General features: G+C 43.5%; 1 protein-coding gene across 5 annotated transcripts in view; it reads left to right on the top strand.

The window, feature by feature from the left end:
- Nucleotides 1-11,728, top strand: part of BOD1L1 (biorientation of chromosomes in cell division 1 like 1) — a 59,518-nt gene extending 47,790 nt beyond the window's left edge. For 3 of the 5 annotated variants that reach the window (XM_059721584.1, XM_059721583.1, XM_019477684.2), the window contains exons 20-27: nt 916-988; nt 1,071-1,105; nt 4,010-4,049; nt 5,383-5,417; nt 5,530-5,614; nt 6,059-6,215; nt 9,100-9,243; nt 10,361-11,728. In XM_059721584.1, the coding sequence (XP_059577567.1) occupies nt 916-988; nt 1,071-1,105; nt 4,010-4,049; nt 5,383-5,417; nt 5,530-5,614; nt 6,059-6,215; nt 9,100-9,243; nt 10,361-10,469 (678 nt within the window). In that variant the 3' untranslated portion in view covers nt 10,470-11,728. Of the gene's footprint in view, nt 1-915; nt 989-1,070; nt 1,106-4,009; nt 4,050-5,382; nt 5,418-5,529; nt 5,615-6,058; nt 6,216-9,099; nt 9,244-10,360 lie in introns of those variants that run through there. The other 2 variants (XR_009459714.1, XR_009459715.1) reach the window with 2 other exon arrangements.
- The last annotated feature ends 8,852 nt before the right edge of the window (nt 11,729-20,580 follow it).

The following is a 20,580-nucleotide window of genomic DNA, read 5'->3' as shown; positions in this document are numbered from 1 at the left end:
ATTTTAAACTCAACTGTTTTGTCATCTGCATTCAGTCAGGGCATATGCACCGATGACTTGCATGTATCTGCTGGTGCTTGATATGTGACCTTCAAAGCTATTGCTTTTTAATATATAAGTATAACTACTTTCTTTTCTACTCTCCGTACTAATATGTCCCTAATTAGGCTACTCATAAAATCAGTAGATGTTAACAGATGCAAGCAACCTCATTTTTTAAAACATTCTCAGAGATTTTTTCACTATTTCCTCCCAACAGTTGTATTTCTGCTCTTAAGCACATTGATCTAAAATAGTAGTCAGTTCTGATGCAGTAATAGGTTATCTAATATGAATGTTTCAGCTCGTTGACTGCAGAGTTGGGTTTTTTTTATATAACATGTAGGCTGAACTGTATGTCAAAAAAATACTGGTCTTGGACTACTCACATTTTTCATATGATTTAGGAATCTACCGAATTCACGATTTCATGAATTCTGTGAAATCCAGCATTGCCCGTGAAATCCACAAAATCTGCGGGGGGGGGGGGACTTACCGAGGGCAGAGGGCTGCCAGCAAGATGGCTGCCACCCCTACCCTTTGCCACTGATTGGCTGCAAGGGCTGTTTGTCACATGATCCTGCCCCCCACCAGTCAGTGAGAAGTAAAGCTGCATGACAACAGCCCTCACAGCCAATTAGCAGTCAGGGGTGAGGCCACCGGGGCCCCTTCGCCTATCAGAGGTGTGGGAGGGGGCCTGCCATGCTCCACCTGAAAAATGGCTGCCTATGAAATTGGGAAGCAGCCACCAAGCATTAGGTGGTCCCTACAAATGATTGTGGCAGTACAGGCAGTCTTTATCCTGTTGTTTGAGCAGATACCTGTGCTGACTCAGTGACAGTAACAACATCTTTTTGTTTGTTTGTTTGTTTAAAGCAAAATCAACCTGCAATAGTTAAACGGAAAAGAGGAAGGCCTCGTAAATACCCTCTTGAAGCAGTACAGCCAGGTAGTGAATACTAGGGGAAACTTTGAAGGGAAAACATGACAATGTTAACAGTGACGTTCTGAGTTGTTTTCTATTCTTTCAGATGCAAATTTAAAAGTTGATAAAAGCATTGGGAATGTAAGTATCATATTTTATTTGGACAAGCACATTTGTACTGACTGTTTTAAAAAAACATATTTTCCTGGGTAACATTTTAGAGTCTGAGTGAACCTGTGCAGCGTGGAGCAAAAACTAATAAACTAGAAAATTAAGCTGTATAAGCCTAAAAACAATGTCTGGAGAATCTTTCAATACAGCAGTCAAATGGGTAAGAAACAAAGCATTCTAAATGCTAGGAACTAATCGACAATGTCAAGCAGCCTAATAATGCTATATTCAGTTCATCACACTAGATATAAATTCAAAGGTTGAGGCTACCATGAAAATGTCAGACATTCTCTAGGTGCATTTGTACACAGATTTAAAGTGTGTGTATGCACACATGCGCTCTCAGAATTTACTGTGGTCTAATAATTAAACATGAGGTAAAGTGACTAAGACCAGTTTTGTCTGCCAGCCTTCCTGTCCCACTTGTTCCCAACAACATGCATGCTTCAAATGGAGCTTTAGACCCCTTAGTATGGGCTCTCAACTTGAGTAACGATGACATTTTTTTTTATTACTGTTGCTATAGCAAATTATTCCACACAGCTTTTTTCCATCAAAAGTAAATAATGTATTGTGGTTGTGGTAATTTTGTGCATGTCCATTTTTAAAATTCATGTGAAATTACAGCACTGCATGTTCTTTTTCTATGGCCTTAGACCAGTGGTCACTAGCCAGTTGATCGCAGAGCCTCTTGCAGTTGATCTGAGGCTGTGGGGGGGGGGGCTGAGCGTGTGTGTGCATGTGTGCGCATGCCACCTCCCAGCCCAACAGGTCAGTCCACCAGGGAGGGAAAGGGCAAAGGCCAGATCAAGGCCCCCGCAGTGAGGGACAGAGTGCAGCAGAGGCAGGAACAAAGATAAAGTGAGTAGGGTCCTGGCTGGGTAGGTGGTGGGAGGATTGAGCCCGGGCAGCTCAAGGAGGCAGCTGCCATTGTGGGCTGGCCTCTATGCCCCAGTCCCTGCTGCAGCTGGCTCCGGAGCAGCCCCATGCCATGTGCACCTGCTGCTGGGTGGGCAGGGGGTGAGGCTCAGCTCAGTGGCAGGGGCACATGGCGTTGGGCCACTCCTGGGGCAGCTACAACAGGGCTCGGGGCACAAAGCCTAGTCTGCAATGGCAGCTGCCTCCAGCAAGCACAGATGCGGGGCAGCGTTGGGGGACTGGGGCCACTCTTCCCAGCAGGGGTGTTGGGCCAGGCTCTGCCTGGGCCAGGGGCAGCACTTGGAGCAGGGAGGGGGGCTGCAGGCACCCCAAAATTTGCCATAGCGCACCCCCTCCTCCCCCCCCCAGTGCTGCTGCCACCTGTCCTGAGTGCAACATGGCCCAGCCTTCCTACCAGAAAGAGCCTGCCTGCCTTCCCCCCTCCCCGAGGGCATAGGGGCCATGTGCCCAGGATCTGCGCAGGGGAGGAGGGTGGACTGCTATTGCAGGCTGGGGCTGAGAGGGCTGTGCCAGGCTTTTCCTAGCGCTGCAGGGCTGGACTGCACTGCTCTTGTGGCATGCAATGGCAGTGCTGGGAGGGGGGTTGGGAGGGCTACAGCGAATTTTTGGGTGACCCCTGTAGCCCTGCTCCCAGCACCGCCACCACCAACTAGCCCAAGCACAGCCTGGCCCACCCTGCAGGCAGGTCTGGGGGCACATGCCCCCTATGCCCCCCAAGGCTGCATGCCACTGCTCCCCATGCCTTCCAGGCAAGCCACTCGCGGCTGTCCCACGCTCCGCCCTGGCTAGGCATGGCCTGCCCCTGCCCCAGCCCCATTCCCTCACCGCTGGGCATGAGGCCCCAGCGATGAGGGAGGGAGTGGGGCACAGGCAAGAGCAGGAGCTGGGGGGAGTGTGGCACAAGCAGAGGCCTAGGGTGCACCCCCAAATCACTTTCTCCCTCTTCTTCAATCTGCTCCTCCCCTTCCCTCCCCACAACACAGACTGACCTGCAGTGAGGGGGCGGGAAGGGATGGCACACAGTAGATCTTGGGTTGCTTTTTAATTCAAGTGAGCTACTTAAAAAGGTTGGAGACCCCACCTTAGACATTATGTTCTTATATTGTCTTTGAATAGAGAGAGGGAGTTAGCCATGTTAGGCTGAATTTAGGCTGAAGGCAGGGCAGGCTGGTACCTTTATAGTATAACTCATTCAGAGAGGCATTAGCTTTTGTGGTTACAACCTGTTTTCTCAGAAGCTAAGCAATGGATTTTAGCCTATAAAAACTGGCAATGCAGTTGGTTTTCTAAAAACTGATTTAATATGGGTTGTTTTCAGTCCTGTATGCAACACCCTAATAACTTTGAGGATATGAAATAAGTGTTAGCAAGTTAGGGTCTTATGCCTCAAGTTAGGGTCTTATGCCTCGTGTTGTGTCAGAGTTGACAGTAGTTTTACAAAGAGTTTAGATTGTGTATTGTGTTGGATGATCTGGATAGGAATGATCCTGCCTAAGGCAGGCGGGGGTTAGACTAGATCAGAGTTTCTCAAACTGTGGTCCGCGAGCTCCATTCAGGTAGTACGCAGAAAGGTTGCGGAACAATTGAGAATATCTGTACTTGGCCCTGCAGTTGATTTATTTTTTCTGATGACAGAAATTAAGTGGTCCGCCAAGACCCTCAGCGATTTTCAAGTGGTCCGCGAAAAAAAAAAAGTTTGAGAACCACTGAACTAGATGACCTCTGGAGGTCCCTTTCAGCCCTACTTCTAAATACATAGAAATCATAACGATGATGTATTCTGTGTATCAGTCAGATTTTTTCGTTTCCAAATTTGGAAACTTGCTTTTATCTTAATATAACTTTTAATGCTTATGAACTCGACATTAATTTTTTCTAGTTCTGTTTATTTTTATGAATGCATTTTATCTCTCTTGTTTTTAATTTTGGACACAGTCTCCAACTTCTGCACTTGAAGAAAACACTCCTCAAACAGGTAAGCAAACAAATCATTGTTCTATTAAAGTAGAATATAAGGGAAGGGAAGGCAGGAAATTCATAAGGGCTTACACTGCAGAATCTTTGGTGTCCTTCCTAAGCTTCCTAATCATTTCCCCTCAATATAATGTAAATAAAAGTACTGGAGAAGACATGGAGTCTACAATGAAGTGAAAAAGGAAAAAAAACCCAACTTAGTAGAGCAGTACTGCTCTGAATTTTTAGGGAGCAATACATGACAGAACATATGATTGTGTGGAACATGCAAATTGTAAGTGCTGGAGAGCAAATACAGACAGAAATTCACAGAAATAGTATACAGGGAAATAAAAACAGCCCTTGTTTTTTAGTGACATCTTCTAGGAAATTTAGTAAGATATTAAGTATGAAAACTTTCCCCTACTTGAATTTTCACAAAGTTTTTGTTAAGTGACTGTGGATTTATAGCTAAAACTCCTTAACTTCAACTAGTGGTTGTTACTGGAAAGTGCTTATTAATGAATTACCATATTTACTTGAATCTAAGATGATTTCAAAGTTGAAGATGACCCCCACCCAATTATTAGATTATAGACTTGGAAAACTTTAAATTTGTTTTAAGATTCTATGTCTTGATTCTAATTGTTGGAGGGTTGCCTTAAAGACACTCCATGTTAACTAACCTTTCCCTTATAAGTACTTAAAAATCGTGATATTAAAAATATTTTAACACATATGCAAAACAGAACAGTAACAGTATTATTTAAAAACACTTTGTTTGGAAAAGTTCATAGGTCTAGAATTCCCTATATTGCATTTCTATTAAAGTTTAAGAGGTGATTTTTTTTTTCTTTTTTAAATAGATTTAATTTACTCCAAATTCAAGATTTTATTAAATCTACGGTTTTTGGGTTTTTTGCATTGTTATTTTTTTTTAAGTCTGTTGGCATTAAGTTGAAATACTTACTACTTTAGTACTTTAGTAATACTTACTGATTTATCTGTCTTCTCATAAATTCTGGTAATTTGAATTAAGAGTGGTCCTTCTGTACACAAGGTGTCATAAGCAAACAGAAAACTTGGCTTTCAGGCAGCTATTCTGAGGCAAAACAAAACAACACAAGAAGTTGTTTTTACCAGGAGCCCTTACTCCTATTATGAAGGATTTCTGTCTATGAAAAGCTTTCTTCAATTTATAGAGAAATGTTAAATATATTTCAAACTGCTCTGGATATTTTTTTGCAAAGAAAACAGTTTAAAACAACCCCCTCTTATACCATTTGATTGCTAAAGGAATGTAAAGTTTAGGTTTCATTTGTGCAGAGTTCTTACTTTGTTCCTTCTTTTTTTAGCCAAGGACTTGTCAATTCAGAAAGAAACTGCAAATGTAAGTGTAAGCATGTTTACTGCAAGCTTGTAAGGAATATATAATGGAAAAAGGCTGCCTTCCATGAAAATGTCATCAGTCTAGGTTTGTTTGCTTTCATTTATTCTCATAGGAGGAGGAAGCAGGTAAAATAGAGGTGATGGTGCGTCGAAGAGGAAGAAAGCCCAAACGTTCTCTGATTCCGGCAGAGGAAACTGGTAAGACCTGAAATGGTACTTCTCTTAACAGATCGAAAAGATTTCACTACCTGGATGTACATTAAATTGTAACAGGATCAACTTTATTGTATTTTTCATTCTTAGAGAAAATCATTGAGTTGCAGCAAATGTAAATGTTATGTAAATATGTGTAAATTGCTGTAATCTCATGTCAGAATTGGTACATCCCAGATGCTTTTATAAACCCACGTGATTTCTCTATGAAATCTGGCTGTGAACTGCACAAGTAAACTATTGCGAATATGTTTGAGAGATTAAGTCAAACAAGTGTGAATTAGAAGTGTTGAAGCATGAAGGAAATGGAAAATTACTTATTCTACTCTCAACTTCCATTTTTAATTCCTTTTCTAAACTAAGTGTCTATATCCTTTTGGAGGGCCTTTTCGGAAATTATAGCACATATGTACAATTTTGCATGGACAGAAACACTGGAGCCAGAAAGAAAACGTCGGAAGTCAGCATCTACTACTGAAGAGGAAACAAAAGATCAGGAGGAAGATGAAGATGAAGATGGTGATGAAGATGATGAAGCACATTCCGGAGCCACAACTAGATCAGCCACAAGACTAGAGGCTCAAAGGTAATATTTGTTAGCCAATATAGTTGCCGCCAGCTTTTTTTAAAAAACACTCAATATTTACTAACCTTTCCCTCTTAAGTACTTTAAAAACTCCTATTATTAAAAATATTTTATCAATTATTCAGAACAGTAACAGTATTGCCAAAAAGCAGGCTGTTCAGCAGGTTGACCTGTAGCTAACAACTCAAGGTAATGGCTTTTGTTTCCTGCAATCAGACTCTTCAATCCATCCCTCCATTTACCTGAAAATGGGCATGTTTTCCAATATATAAAAATGAAGCAGGGAAGGAGAATGATGGAATGAGAGAGCCTGTTTAACAGTATGTGGCTGTTAAATAGTGTCAGAAGCTGACATTTTAATATATTTATGTGTTTTGTAAAACTGCTCAGTCCTGGGAGATGGGGGTGGGTTGGTTGTGTGTGTGTGTTGGTGATTGTATAGGAGCTAAGTTTGTACCCCCTCAAACATTGCATCTCATGTTGTAGTCACATATCTGGTATCCTGTAAAGTTGTTGCATCTACAAGAAACTTGAAAGCTGGCTTTAATTAGGTTTTTATAAATTGTTATCATAGTATGAGTGGTTTCTTCTATGAAGCTGGAAACTGAGCTGCAGGGTATTTTTTGTTTGTTTTTCTATACTATGCTATATTTTTTGCTCTGTAGTAGATACTTATTTCTCAATTTAATGGAAGAGTGAGTGTGGCTTTCTACATCCTGTACTATGTGTGCTGTAGCCTTTCCAATATTGGAGTATTTTAAGATATCTTCAATAAATAGTTTCAAGTCTAACAGGATATTTCCATGAAATACAGATTCAGCCATCATAAATTCAGTATTCCATCTTCTTGAGGGCATGTAGGCACTAATCAGCAGTTCATTTGTAATATGACTACATCCTACCTCTCTGATATGTCTTGGATTTGGATTTTTTTTAATTGGGAATTGGCAGTACCAGTGAGTTGTTTTGGACTAAACACATACTGTACTTGTCCTTGAAATGTTCCATGGCCATAGAAATACAGCTACACAAGAATGAGAGTTCAAGATTTTCTCTTGTCCAAATGACTGGTCAATTGAGAGAACCACAGGATCTCTTCATTCCAGTATTGGGGTGTTGCAGTTAGGGTTCATGGATACAGAATGCTATTTTAATTTCCAAGGATCATTTGACTGTAATATGTAAGGCTTATTTTACCCTTCAAAAGTTCAGGACACCAGAGATGACAGGAAGGCTGGTTTCAGGAGTCTCTACCTTAATGGCAGTGCATGGGCAAATTTTCATTTGAAAAACCCTGCCAAAGCACTCCAGCTAGTTTTTCAGGCTGTTCCAAATGCAGGTTCCATGATAACTCAGGAGATCTTGATCTAACTGTCTGTAAAAGTCCTGAAGATAGGAGGTCCTGTCCAGAATTGGAAAAGTCCTAATATTCTTTCCTAAAGAGCTCGGATTCAGACTACTGATATTCTTGAGCAAGCTTGAAGGGCGTCTTCCCCAATCAGAGAGCGCTGAAACTGTATAAATACTCAAATGTCTTTTTTCACAATCCTGATTTAGGTGTCTTGTTTTTTGGGGTTTTTTTCCAAACTTCAGGGCCTACAAAGTGTGGACAATCTAGTAAGGAAGAAAGGGCTTCTAATGAGGTCCAGTAGCATGCAGTCCTCTGGGGGAGGGCAGTGTATCTCTTTTGTACCAAGAGAAAAAATGAGTCAGAACTACAAGTCTCAACATTTAATTTCTCTCTCCTAAATATTGTTAAAGTAAATCTGTTATGAACACAGCTGTGATCTGTAGTGCTGAAATAATGGTTTTTTACTTTAGAGGGATGTCGTTTCTTAGTGCTAAAGATCACATTTGTACACATTCTCCAAGAGTTCAGTTTCCCTTCCTCTCATGGGTCTTACCCATCTTTGAAAAAGTATGTGATGGTGGATCTGATATAGCAGTGGGAATGAAAAAGCATCCTCTTTGCAGCCAAATACATACCTCATTAGTTACACTTATGGTTATATTGAAATATAAAATTCCCAAAGAACCAAAAAATCCAGTTAGGGGAACTTTTGACTCAGCTTTGTTGCCTTCAAAGATAGAATTGGAACCTTGGCGGACATTAATTTAAAATTGGAGGAATTGCTATTAACGTTCATGAACTGCTCTGACTAGAAGAGGCTTCCATTCCCGCTGGCTTCCCCTTCCTGCCCCCACGGGGCAGGGCAGGGCCGGGCCAGGGGAGTGGTGCAACACAGCACAGCCTCCAGCGCTTAGGGAACTCACCGCTCAGGGTGTCTGAGTGGCATGGTGTAGCAGGGGAGCTTGCAGCCAGTAAAGAAAGGATGAGTCTGGGCACCTGGGTTTATGTTGCAGCAGAGGGGTGTGGGGAACAGCAGCAGGGGATGTGCCTGGGAGCAGTGGCACAGGGGAGAGGGGGCAGATAGAGCAAGGTGCGCTGGGGAGGCAGGGGCCCAGTGGAATGGGGGCAGGGGTGCATAGTGTTGCAAGTGGGAACCTGTGTGTGCAGCACAGTGGGGTGGGGGTGGGGGGTGGCATCCCAGGGTCCATGGTCTCTAGCCCCCAAGTTAGACATCCCTCCGCTAGTTAAAAAATCCAGCTTTTTATTGAATAGCGAAATGATCAACAATATTTTTATGGTTATTATCTTTTCATGTTAAAAGCACGACTTTTGCTTTAGAGTTTTAAATACATTTGTATTACTTCCAACTTTCCCTTGCGACTCTACCATGTTGTTTAGTGACACTATTTATTCCATTGTCACACACACTATACTCCTGTCCTCCCACGTTTTGTATGTATGCTGAAGATGACCCGAATAAAAGCACTTTTTATGGTTTCAATTTTATTATAATGTTTCCTGATAACTTTGCAGAAAACAGCCTAGCAAGCCAACTACACGTGCAACTTTTAAAGGCAACAGCCCAAGTCCAGTTTCTCCTAGCAAACACCAGAAGTTGGCAGCCAAAAAAAGGTCACCTAGTGATATAAAAGTTAGCAAATCTCCTCCATCAACACAGTAAGTATGAAAATTAAGCTATTTTATTATTTATTTTAGATATCATTAGGTTGAGCTTTCTTCTGTGCATGGAACACACTATGTGAAAGCTAAAAGGCAATTTAGTTTTGGCCTTCCTTGCTTTTCTGATGGATCAAGAAAGGATGCAAAGGATTCTTCTCTACATTTTTTTTTCTGTTCCTATTTTTGCATTTGAAGTATTCGATCATAACTTGCTTTTGGGTGAATCTGAACAGTGATGTCGCAAGGCTTTAATCTGCATTCAAATTCTTCCTGGGGTGAAAAGATTACATTCTTAGCAGGGGCAAGGAGAGTGGCAACTGACATCACTGCTGAGGTGCTTCAAGATCATCTGATAGAAAGAGGGAAGTAAGGCTTGAGAATCCCCACATACTGAATTTTAAGAAAAGAAAGCAGTGGGAGAGGAGTATAGAAAAACATGTCATCTTTTTTTTAAATGTGAAACCATCTTCAGAAATCATGACAGTAATAAGGTGGGACATAATTGTTGTGTGGTGGTGTAGTTTAGCCACAGAAATACTCATCTTCCATAGAGACCCATATTTGGCTAGTAATCATAACTGGGCATTGAGCAACATCTACCACTTAAAAAAAAAACAAAAAAACTTAAAGCAGCAATCAACTGCTGGGAATTGTATTTCAGTAGATGTTATTTGCTTACTGTTGTGTGAAAGACCAAGAGTTTGAGTTGTGGCCATGTGTTTAGGGCTGGATCATGGTTAGCTTGTGTGGGTTGGCAAATGGCGATGAGGTATGAAGTGAAGTGCCTTCCCTTTTTTCTTTTAGTACAAGAAATTCAAGCCCGGGTTACTTTTTTGCACACTCTCAGGTGGTTCCTATTTTGTACTCTGTTCTGGGAACAAATTACCCCCAAAATAACGGAGAGGAGAGACCAACCCTACATTTGCTGTACTAACTAGCAAAACTGGAACATATTGTATAGTGATGACGTCTGTGACATCATGTTTCCCAGTCTGCCCTTGGATGGGACAGCTGCAGTTTACTCTCAGAACAAGACTAAACGCAAAACTCCTTTGAAACTACAAAAATTCTGAGCTTAGCGTAAACATGATTGTGTTTTGTTTTGTTATTTAAGGTTAAAGATGCAGTCTACCAAGCGTAAAAGGGAAGCCAGTCCAACAGTGGTACGCAGAAAAGGCCAGCAGAAACCTGATGAAACGCCACTTAAAAAAACAAAGCGATAATCATTACCAGCCAATGCCATTCATGGAAAAATTGCAAGAAAAGAAAGAGATCTCTGCTTCTATTTTTATTTAAGCAAAGGGATTTGCATGTGCTTGTTTCAGAGGTCTAAGTTAATAGATGTGGAACTTTTTAAGTTACATTTTAAACAGCTTTATAAACTATTGTTTATACAGAATATTATGTACATTTATTTCAGATATAAAAATAAGTTTACTTTGTATCTGAATGAAAAACAAAGTAGTTATATATTTTAACACTGACTTGGAAAGTTGGGGGTTCCCAATATGATGTGCTAATACAGATGCTTCCAACCACCAGGCACCAAGGAGCCTACTAATGTTCTTTGTAAATAAACTTGTAAAAATAGGTTGTATTTTACTCTGTGTATGAATCTAATCAATGATGAACATCTTATTTATTGTATGGAGAGGACTGATCTGTAAACTTTTAGTATATACGGTAGGTTTTTCTAATTATATATTTTAAAGCCTATGCAGCCATGAGTAAGAACTTTTTTTCAGGGCTGTCTAAAACCTGAAATTCTCTGAAATATGCTCAGACAGTTAGCAAAGTATTCTCTCGCATGTACTAAAGTAGATTAGTGTAATGAAGGGGACTCCTGTTCCTTTCTGTTCACAGTTGTGACTGCATATAAAACTTAAAAATGTAATCTTTTTAGATTATATTCTCATCTGTGATTTTTACAACCAACCTCAAAGAAGTAAATAGTACTAATTTAGGTTTACTCGGACTACTTCAGCCAAAACTGCTCTGAAGTAAACTGTTTTATTTACAACTTTAACAACTGTTCTTTCAGTGTTTTTTGTCTTTTTCCATAAAGAGGGACCCAGTGAAGTTTAATGTCACTTCTAGCAAGTATAGAGCTTCAGCATTTTATGTTACATTTTATACACAGGTATTAAAAATAGAACCTGGTATTATTGCCAGAATCTTTTTTTTAACATATTTAATGCCCTTAAGAGCAAATGTTCAAGTTAAGTTGTACATAAAATTAAACTTTTTCTTATGATCAAATTTGTCTTGTAATGATGTGAGTTGCCAAATAATCTGAGATTATTTTAAGTGTTTTGTTCATATTATGTTTTATAATTAAAATCGGCATTCTGTGCTTTGAGGGATTTTTTTCTTTTGTTCTTTTTTTTGACTTGTTGTAAGGCAGATACATCTGTCAGATATTATACTTTGTTTCTTACTGAGATTTTTATATGAAAAATATAAAATGTTTCCCAAAACCCGAGTGGAGTATTTGTGGTATCTTTAACTTAAATTGTATTACCAAAAAAATTGCATTTACACATTCACTTGCTCGGATTTAGTCACGTAAGTAATCGGTTCCTTTTCATCAACTTCTACCATGTTACCCTGGCACTATATATGGGAACATAAGAGCTTCTCATATAAATGATAGGCTCTTCAGCCCCCTGATGATGCTAGTAGCCTTTCTCTGCAGCTGTTCCAATTTTTGTTCGTAGGTCATGAACATGAATGACCAGACGTGTGCAGTGTTTCAGATGAGGCCTCATCTTTTATCATGGTACAACGTCTTGTATCATGGCATTAATATTTTTCAATCTATGCTGGAAATACTTTGCTCGATCCATCCTGGGATCTCATTTTTCATAGCTGCATCAAGTCGGTGGCTTGTGGTCATCCATTAATACACCCAGACCCTTATATTCTTGACCATTTCCAGGTGATGAACTTACATCTTTGAGCAGAAATACTTATTAGTTGCTAAAGGGTCCAGTTCCTCAATCGTATTTAGGCACTAACAACAGATTCCAATACTACTCCAATAACCCTATTTTGCTACCTTTCTTCTGTGTGTTTTTTTTTTACTCTAGGTTGTTTTTTCCTGTTATGTTCACTAAAATTGGTAAAGATAATACTTCTAGAGGGCTCGCTCAAAACCCATGTCCTGAGATTCCAAAAGCAGTCTTCCAATGGGAACTGATTATATTAAAATTAAACCAGTTGAATCTTTTTCATAGCCTTATTTAGGGTCCAGTTCAGCAAAGCATTTAAGCTTGTGCCTGAAGTATCACATTTAACTGGAGGCTGACTGCAGGGCCATAATGCCCTAAAGGTTGACATATACATGCTGTGGCACAGCAGCAGAACAAGAAGGGTCCAAAGGTAAGAATGACCCATGGCAATACAGAAAAGAGGACTTCCTGATGGGTCAAATGCACTAGCCCCAATTACTGGTTTTGGGGTTTTCTGCATCACCACAGAAATCTACATCTTACTCTAAGTATATTTCCTAATAGTTTACCAATAATTCAAATGAAAATAGAATGTGCTTAGCCAGCTGGTTTTACAGAGATTTGGTATACTGAAACATAAGTAGGGTGCTGAACATGTCATACTTTCTGTAGTCTGAGAGACTTTCTACAACTTCCTCACTCCTATGATGCCAAAGGCTCCACGTTCTCCTATTTCCTCCTCCAGAGCATGACAATCCTCCATTCCTTCCTCTGTTTGCTCTGTTAGAGCCTCTAGGCCAGATATAAAAAAACAAATCTGATACCTAAACCAGAATAAAAGTAGACTGGGTACTCAACAGGGTCGTGCGAAATAAGCCGTATTTGATTTGGATTTGGCCCGAATCAGGGACAGTGTTTTGATTCATTGATCTGGATTACTGTCCCCAACACGATTTGACCGAAGCATTGAATCTTTAGATTCGGATGACTCGGAGAATCGGCAATTCGGCCACAGGCACAGCTTTAAATGTTTTTGCTACAGAACTTAAGGTACCAGGCACGGCTTGTGAATGCTGCAATGCTGGGGCAGATGGAGTGTCCCACAGGCGTGTCCCTGTGTGCTTGGTGGTGAACCTGGAAGTAGACCAGAAATACTTCCAGTCCACTTTTGGGTTCACCCCTGAGCATGTGGGGGGGGCTCCCTTGTGACCCAAGCTCAGCAATTGGCCACAGGGGGACCTCAGGTGCCTCCCCAGACCCAGGAGGCACCAGTTGCTGGGGGCGGGGGGAGCAGTGCATTCCCTGGCAGACCAGAAGCATTCCTAGTTCACTTCCAGGTCCACTTCTGGGTCTGCTGCTGAGCACGCTGGGGACCGCCGCCCCCACTCCTGTGGGATGCTGCATCCGCCCGACCATCGCAGCATTCATGAGCTGCCTGGTACCTTGAGGCATGTAAAAAAATATATATATATATTTAAAGCTGTGTCTGCCTGAATTGCCAAATCTTTCTGAATTTCTCCAAATTGATTTGGAGAAATTAAAGGGTCTCCTGATTCGATTCACATTCGGAGATTCCGCCACCGAATTGGGCTAAATCTCCTCCAAATCGAACCAGAGACTGAAGCTTTACACAGCCCTAGTACTTAAGTCCAAAACTGATCTAAGTTTATCCCACGCTGTAAACATTTCTCTGAACTGACAGAAGCAGAAGCAACTAGAGGTGTGCGTGTGGCACCTGCTTTGTTTGGAGTACTAAAGTGCTTAGCTTCTACTTAAGCCCCACTGGGCTCTAGGTTCTGTGGTTTCCAAGTACCTTCCGGGGTCTGACCCAGCAATTGTACTTAAGCTCTCAGCAACTCTGCTTTAAGCTCCCCTCACACACTGACAAGATTGGGCCCTCCACAAGCTGCATCTTTGGCTGCTTATTCTTTAACAGCCTGCTGAGGAGAAGGAAGAATTGCTGCCATTGTCCTTGTAACTTCATGTTCCAAGTACTTACCCAGGAAGTTGGAGATCTGGGTTGGATTACCCCCTTAGCTGCAGGAGTTCAAACCCACATTTGCCACTTCCCAGAGGAGCGCTCATGCTAGGTGGGGGGGGGATTTTGCTGTTGAAGCTGTACCACGTGCAAAAAGAAATGAAGCTTAATGGGTGTACTTGGTAGCCGTGTGGGTCTGAGACAAAAAGACATACAAAAAAACTACACATCAAAGAGCTATTCAGCACAGCTCCCACAGACACTCATGGACCTAGAGGGAGATAGCTTTCCATCTTCAGCTCCCTCTATGCAAAAATGAAGTTTTTTTCCTATCTATGGGGATTTTTACTATCTTATACCATCTACACTTTTCCTAACGCCTGATGAAGGGACTTTGATCCCAAAAGCTTGCAGAAAAGGACAATTTCCTTGCCATTTTCCAGTTGGTCTAATAAAAGGTATCATGTTGGAACCAAGAGTTCTAGTTTTTTGTACGTCTTGAAGCTTCATGGGGCTAGGAAGAAAGCACACTAGGGAGGCTGACTATCACTCAGCAGGGGATGGTGGCTTCCAAGCACCGACTGAACCTAGAACTCCCCTCACCTGGACAGTGCCCTGCCACTGGGCCTACAGGCTCACCCCTCTTTCATCCTTGCTTTCCTTTGGCCTCACTGAATGGCATTTATTTCTGCCCTAGCATGACTTCACTAGGAGGGGTAAAGAGGGCTCCCTTCCTTACCACGTGCTACGGACTGTTGCTTTAGGTATTTGCCTGCGAGTGGGAGAGGTAAATTTGAAATCTTTTAGGATGAGGAGGGAAGTGGGACTCACTTCCTGAATGAGTTCTAATCTCTCTGTAAAGGGTGGGCAGCACCAGCATGTCCTCCAGCTGTGTGATGAAAGAAAAGGGTAAGAGGTTCATTCTTTCAAAGAGCAGCTGTAAACACTAATCCTTAGGAAAGGATTCTGGGTTCTGGCCCCCAAGGGCAGGGCCCTGAGCTTCAAAGAGCAGGATTTCAGATGCCCCCTTCTGCTTATTTCCTGCTGACAAGCTCTACACAGCATCTCCCCATTCCTACTTCTTGCTCTAGGGTTCCCTTGCTTCCATAATGACTATTATGCCTCATTCCCTCCTGCCTCTGTGTTGCCATATTCATTCCATACTGCATTTCTGTTTCTACCTTCACTGCCATTGCCCCTAGTCCCCTCCCAATCTTCCTTATTTCCATCATTTTATCTACTCCTGATCTCTGTTCCCCCTGTCTATGCAACACCAAACACACACACACACACACACTCTCTCTCTCTCTCATGCTTTTATTTCTGTTTGCATGTAGACTACAGAATGTCCTCACGCAGCAAGTTAAACTGCTGCCTCTCATATTTGTAGGTAGCAGCAGAGAGTGGCCAGCAGGATCAAACGAGTTGCACCCAAGGATACTGAAAGAACTGGCCGATGTCATCACATGACCGATGGCAAAGTTATTTGAAGACTTGTGGCACTCAGGAGAGGTCCCAGAAGATTGGAAAAAGCCCAATGTGGTGCCTATCTTTAAGAATGGGAGAAAGTAGGACCTGGGAAATTAGACCAATCAGTTTGACCTCAAGCCCTGGTAAAATCCTGGAAAAAAATTATCAAAGAAACCATTACAGGCAGGCTAGCACAAGGCATTATTCTGAAGGATATCCACCATGGTTTTGTTATGGGCAGGTCATGCCAGACCAACCTCATTTCCTTCTATGATCAGGTTACTCACCACCTAGATGGGGAAAATGAGGTTGATGTCATATACATGGACTTCTAAAAGGCCTTTGATCTGGTCTCCCATGAAGTCCTCATGAAAAAAAATTGGGAAAATGAGGCCTTAATGACTTATTGTCCAATGGCTAGGAAACTGGCTCTGTGGTAGTACCTAGAGAGTATTGCTTGACAGAACTGAGTCGTCATGCCGAAGGATGACCAGGGGCGTCCCTCAGGGTTCAGTACTCAGACCATTGCTTTTCAATATATTCATCAACGATTTGGATTCAGATATGAAAAGCTGAATCAGATCTCAATACGTTTGGCCAAAACTAATCTTAACATTTTTTTAATAAAGCATTTTTATGGGTCTGTAATTTTTCTTGGGACCAGCAGAGTATATACATAACAGATTGAGAAGCTAAGTGTATACTCCCACCTCAGTGTTAACAACCTCATCCATACATGTGTGACATGGGTGATGAAGTTCAGAATCTGGCCCAGCACACTTCTGTTTGGGAGCTGTTTCATGCTTGGCAAATTAAGCAAAGCCAATCTTATTTTGAAATGTATTATTAGGAATAAGGACTAACCAAGGTAAATGTTTGGCAACCATTGATCCTTCTGGATCATGGTGTATGCATGAAAGGACAACCAGACCTTTAATGTATATGTCTAGGCAAGAGGGGTTTTTTGGAGTAGTGGAGGCTGCCCAGACCTTCTATCCCCGCTTTAGGTCACTGAGACAGAATCCAAAGGTCAGACAGGGTCCAGACTGTGCGGGCCGGGAGCGGTCCGAGGCCCTCAGGGGTTTTTTCTCGCGCAGTGGGCTGTGGCCAGCAGCCCGGACACGCCGGGTCAGGGAAGACAGGCGGCACGCTAGAATGAGGCACGGACACTTAGTGGTTGATTTAAGATTGTTTACTTACACCGAAGATGGTCGCGGTACAGGCAGGAAAACTTGCTTGAGTTGCAGTTACAAAACAAAACAAAAAACTCAAACCTGCAGAACATAAGGGTACGTTGCAATGGGGTTTCGGTGACGGGAGATGAACAAAAACCTCGAGAGTACATCGCAATGGGGGTTTCGGCGACGGGAAGAAAAAAACTGCAGGACTCGAACCCCAGGTAGAGCTCTGGATTCACTCACACGAAGTTTGCTAGGCTCCGTGGAACTTGCGCGCAGGGAAGGGTACGTCGAGGGATCAGGCGGTGACGGGGAGAGGCGAGAGGCTGATCAGACCCCTGTAGCCTTCTTGATATACACGCTGGGTCCAATAGGCTCCGCAGCACTTAGAGATCTTCACGAGACGTGAAGTTCTCCTCCTCCTGATAGTCGTGGAGTTCTCCAACTTGGGCGGAAACCACTCAAGCCTCTTATACGGCTAGCAAGCCAATCGCCAGCCGCCACGTAGGAATAATTTAGAACTGGCCAATAGTGGGGCACGAATCTGAATACAAATGGTGGGAACTCCTTGCAACGTGCATTTCTATGTTGCAATGAAGAAATGCACCCTGCAAAGAAAGCTACAAGTGGCGGGAAATAATTTAGCAGTGCCGAAGCACACACAAACAAAAATCACACCCTTGGGTTGTGACATCTCCCCTTGCTGAAGGCACAGCTAAATTATGCTGCACGCTCGTCACTCGGGTTATCAAGAGCTCCCACCACGGGCCGTTGAACTAAATGAGCAAACATAAAATTGGCCAACATAAGAAGTTCGTCCTCGAGGGATCGAACCAAACAATAACCAACACAAATACATACACACATGACCAGATTCATAACGAAGAACTGCATGATCAGGGCTTCAGTGGGCGTCATGGCGAAGTCGCGCATCAGGCCCTCACTTCTTCCGATGATGTTATCCTTCTTGGGGCTTCTCTTCACCACGCACTCTGAATTCCGGATCTGTAAACAAAACTCTCAAAAAATAAGTTAACGTATAACAAAATATTTACAAAATTTCCATGGAACTACACTATCAATTCTAAAACATATAATACAGGTGTTTGCTACTTTGAACTACCCTTTCTTGCACACACAACTAGATGAAATCGTCGAGGAGCCGTTGTCTAATTCTTCTAGGTAACGGAAACCTAACTCATAGGCCAGTTGCCATTGGCCTGCGTCCCCTAAAATCCGAAGCTGCCGCTTATTGAGTCCAGAACGCTGTAGGAGAAATCCAAACATGTATCGCTCCTCTGGTGTTCTCTGTGGCAATGATAGATCAGATTCATGGTGTCTTGTGCCTTGAATCTCGGTTGGGTGTCGACGTTCCCGATCACTAGACAATCTTGGCTCCATCAGGATACGCAGTCGGGACAACTGACGAAGGAGGTTACTCACAGGTTGGTTCACCATTGGGTTAAGCTGAATCCGGAGGACGACAACGTTCTTTCGCCCATAAACCTCAAGACAACTATCTATGCTGTGAACGGTCACTGGAATGGTTCCAGGATCTCGTAGATGATGATGAGGCCATAGTCTTATTTGCTGGAGTGATGTCAGTCCCAGCGCACATGCTCTGGGGTTCCAGGCACAGTACGAGACTCCGATGATTGCTAGCATGAGATGTTCTGCGCTGGTATGTTCTGGCCGTCCGTCATGCCATGCGTGGGCTTTCTGACCGATCAGTCCTGCAACAAGCGCTGGCAGTGGAATAGGCCAGCAAATGTTAACCACTACCATGTCGATGTCAGTGACATGTCCTCTACTCCATGAAGCTTGTCTGACCAAGATTCATAGATTCATAGATGTTAGGGTCGGAAGGGACCTCAATAGATCATCGAGTCTGACCCCCTGCATAGGCAGGAAAGAGTGCTGGGTCTAGATGACCCCAGCTAGATGCTCATCTAACCTCCTCTTGAAGACCCCCAGGGTAGGGGAGAGCACCACCTCCCTTGGGAGCCCGTTCCAGACCTTGGCCACTCGAACTGTGAAGAAGTTCTTCCTAATGTCCAATCTAAATCTGCTCTCTGCTAGCTTGTGGCCATTATTTCTTGTAACCCCCGGGGGCGCCTTAAAGCTTGCTTCTTTCTGGTTCAGCAGGTCAGATCCAAGTTCCACGACCAAACGTCCCAACCACACAGCTAGAGTTTCTTCAGGTTGGATTCTTGATTCTCTACACAACTCCTGTAGTTCAGTTCTGGTGTGAGCATAGTAGGCAGTAGCAACTAGGCTGGTTGTTGTTACAGGCTGAACTACTGCTGCGGGAGTCACTGCTGCTGTTATTGCTTCAGGCACGAGGGGCGGATGCACTCCTCCACTCGATTCTCCCTTTCGTCGGCATAAAGGTGTGGTCGTCGGAAGCGACGCTGCATCGGTGGGCAGGGTCGCCGGAAACGACGCTGTGTCGGTGGGCGGAGTCGCTGACCGAACTCTCACGGATTCCTCCAAAGCTCCACCCTTCTCTTCCGGTTCTTCCACGTGGTCTCCCTCTTGCTCGGCGCCAACCTGGCATGGCGTTTCAGGATTCTCTTTCGCAGCCGCTTTTTTGACCGCTTGAACGGCCATACACAGCTGGGCTTTCAAACTTAAATTCTTGTGCATTAAATCAGTTATTGTACAAAAAGTTGCACTTAACACTCCCCCCTTGTCGTATTGTGGGGCCACCCTCTCATCCGCGGCACGTTCCTCCATCTCCAGATCTTCGCGGAGCTCGGATGGAAGCTCACGACCCCTTAATCTAGACACCAGCATAAAGGGGGCGAACCGGTTGATCAGTACCGGTTCTTCACTCTCCCGAGCACATCTTAGGCAACGGGCACACTCCCGGGTGAGGGTCGGGTTCACTTCGCCCACCGGGTTGACTCTGGCGAGGGACACAGTGTCGAGGGACCTGAACAGGACCCGCTCATCACCCATTATACACCCGAATGCCGCGGGGTGCAAATACACTTCCCTCTCTCTCGGGGCTCCGTCTTCGGAAGCTCCCTCTTCTCCCTTCAGTGAAAGGCATCCGCTGATAAATCTCTCACCCGTTCCGCCCACCTGGTGGTAAGCGATATGCGCCTCCAGTTCCATAAAGCTTTCTACTTGGCGTTTTCCACTGCGCCAAGGGCAGTTCTTAACTAATTCTAGCTCCAGCGTGCCTTCCCCTGATCCCATCCTCGTCGCCATGTGTGGGCCGGGAGCGGTCCGAGGCCCTCAGGGGGTTTTTCTCACGCAGCAGGCTGTGGCCAGCAGCCCGGACACACCGGGTCAGGGAAGGCAGGCGGCATGCTAGAATTAGGCACAGATGCTTAGTGGTTGATTTAAGATTATTTTACTTACACCGAAGATGGTCGCAGTGCAGGCAGGAAAACTTGCTTGAGTTGCGGTTACAAAACAAAACAAAAAACTCAAACCTGCAGAACATAAGGGTACATCGCAATGGGGTTTCGGCGACGGGAGATGAACAAAAACCTCGAGAGTACGTCGCAATGGGGGTTTCGGCGACGGGAAGAAAAAAACTGCAGGACTCGAACCCCGGGTAGAGCTCTGGATTCACTCACATGAAGTTTGCTAGGCTCCGTGGAACTTGCGCACAGGGAAGGGTACGTCGAGGGATCAGGCGGTGACGGGGAGAGGCGAGAGGCTGATCAGACCCCTGTAGCCTTCTTGATATACACGCTGGGTCTGATAGGCTCCACAGTGCTTAGAGATCTTCACAAGACATGAA

The sequence above is a fragment of the Alligator mississippiensis genome, chromosome 2 (assembly GCF_030867095.1).
Source record: "Alligator mississippiensis isolate rAllMis1 chromosome 2, rAllMis1, whole genome shotgun sequence".
NCBI lineage: Eukaryota > Metazoa > Chordata > Crocodylia > Alligatoridae > Alligator > Alligator mississippiensis.
The sequence above is the reverse complement of the archived record's forward strand: the minus strand, read 5'-3'. Positions and strand labels throughout refer to the sequence as shown.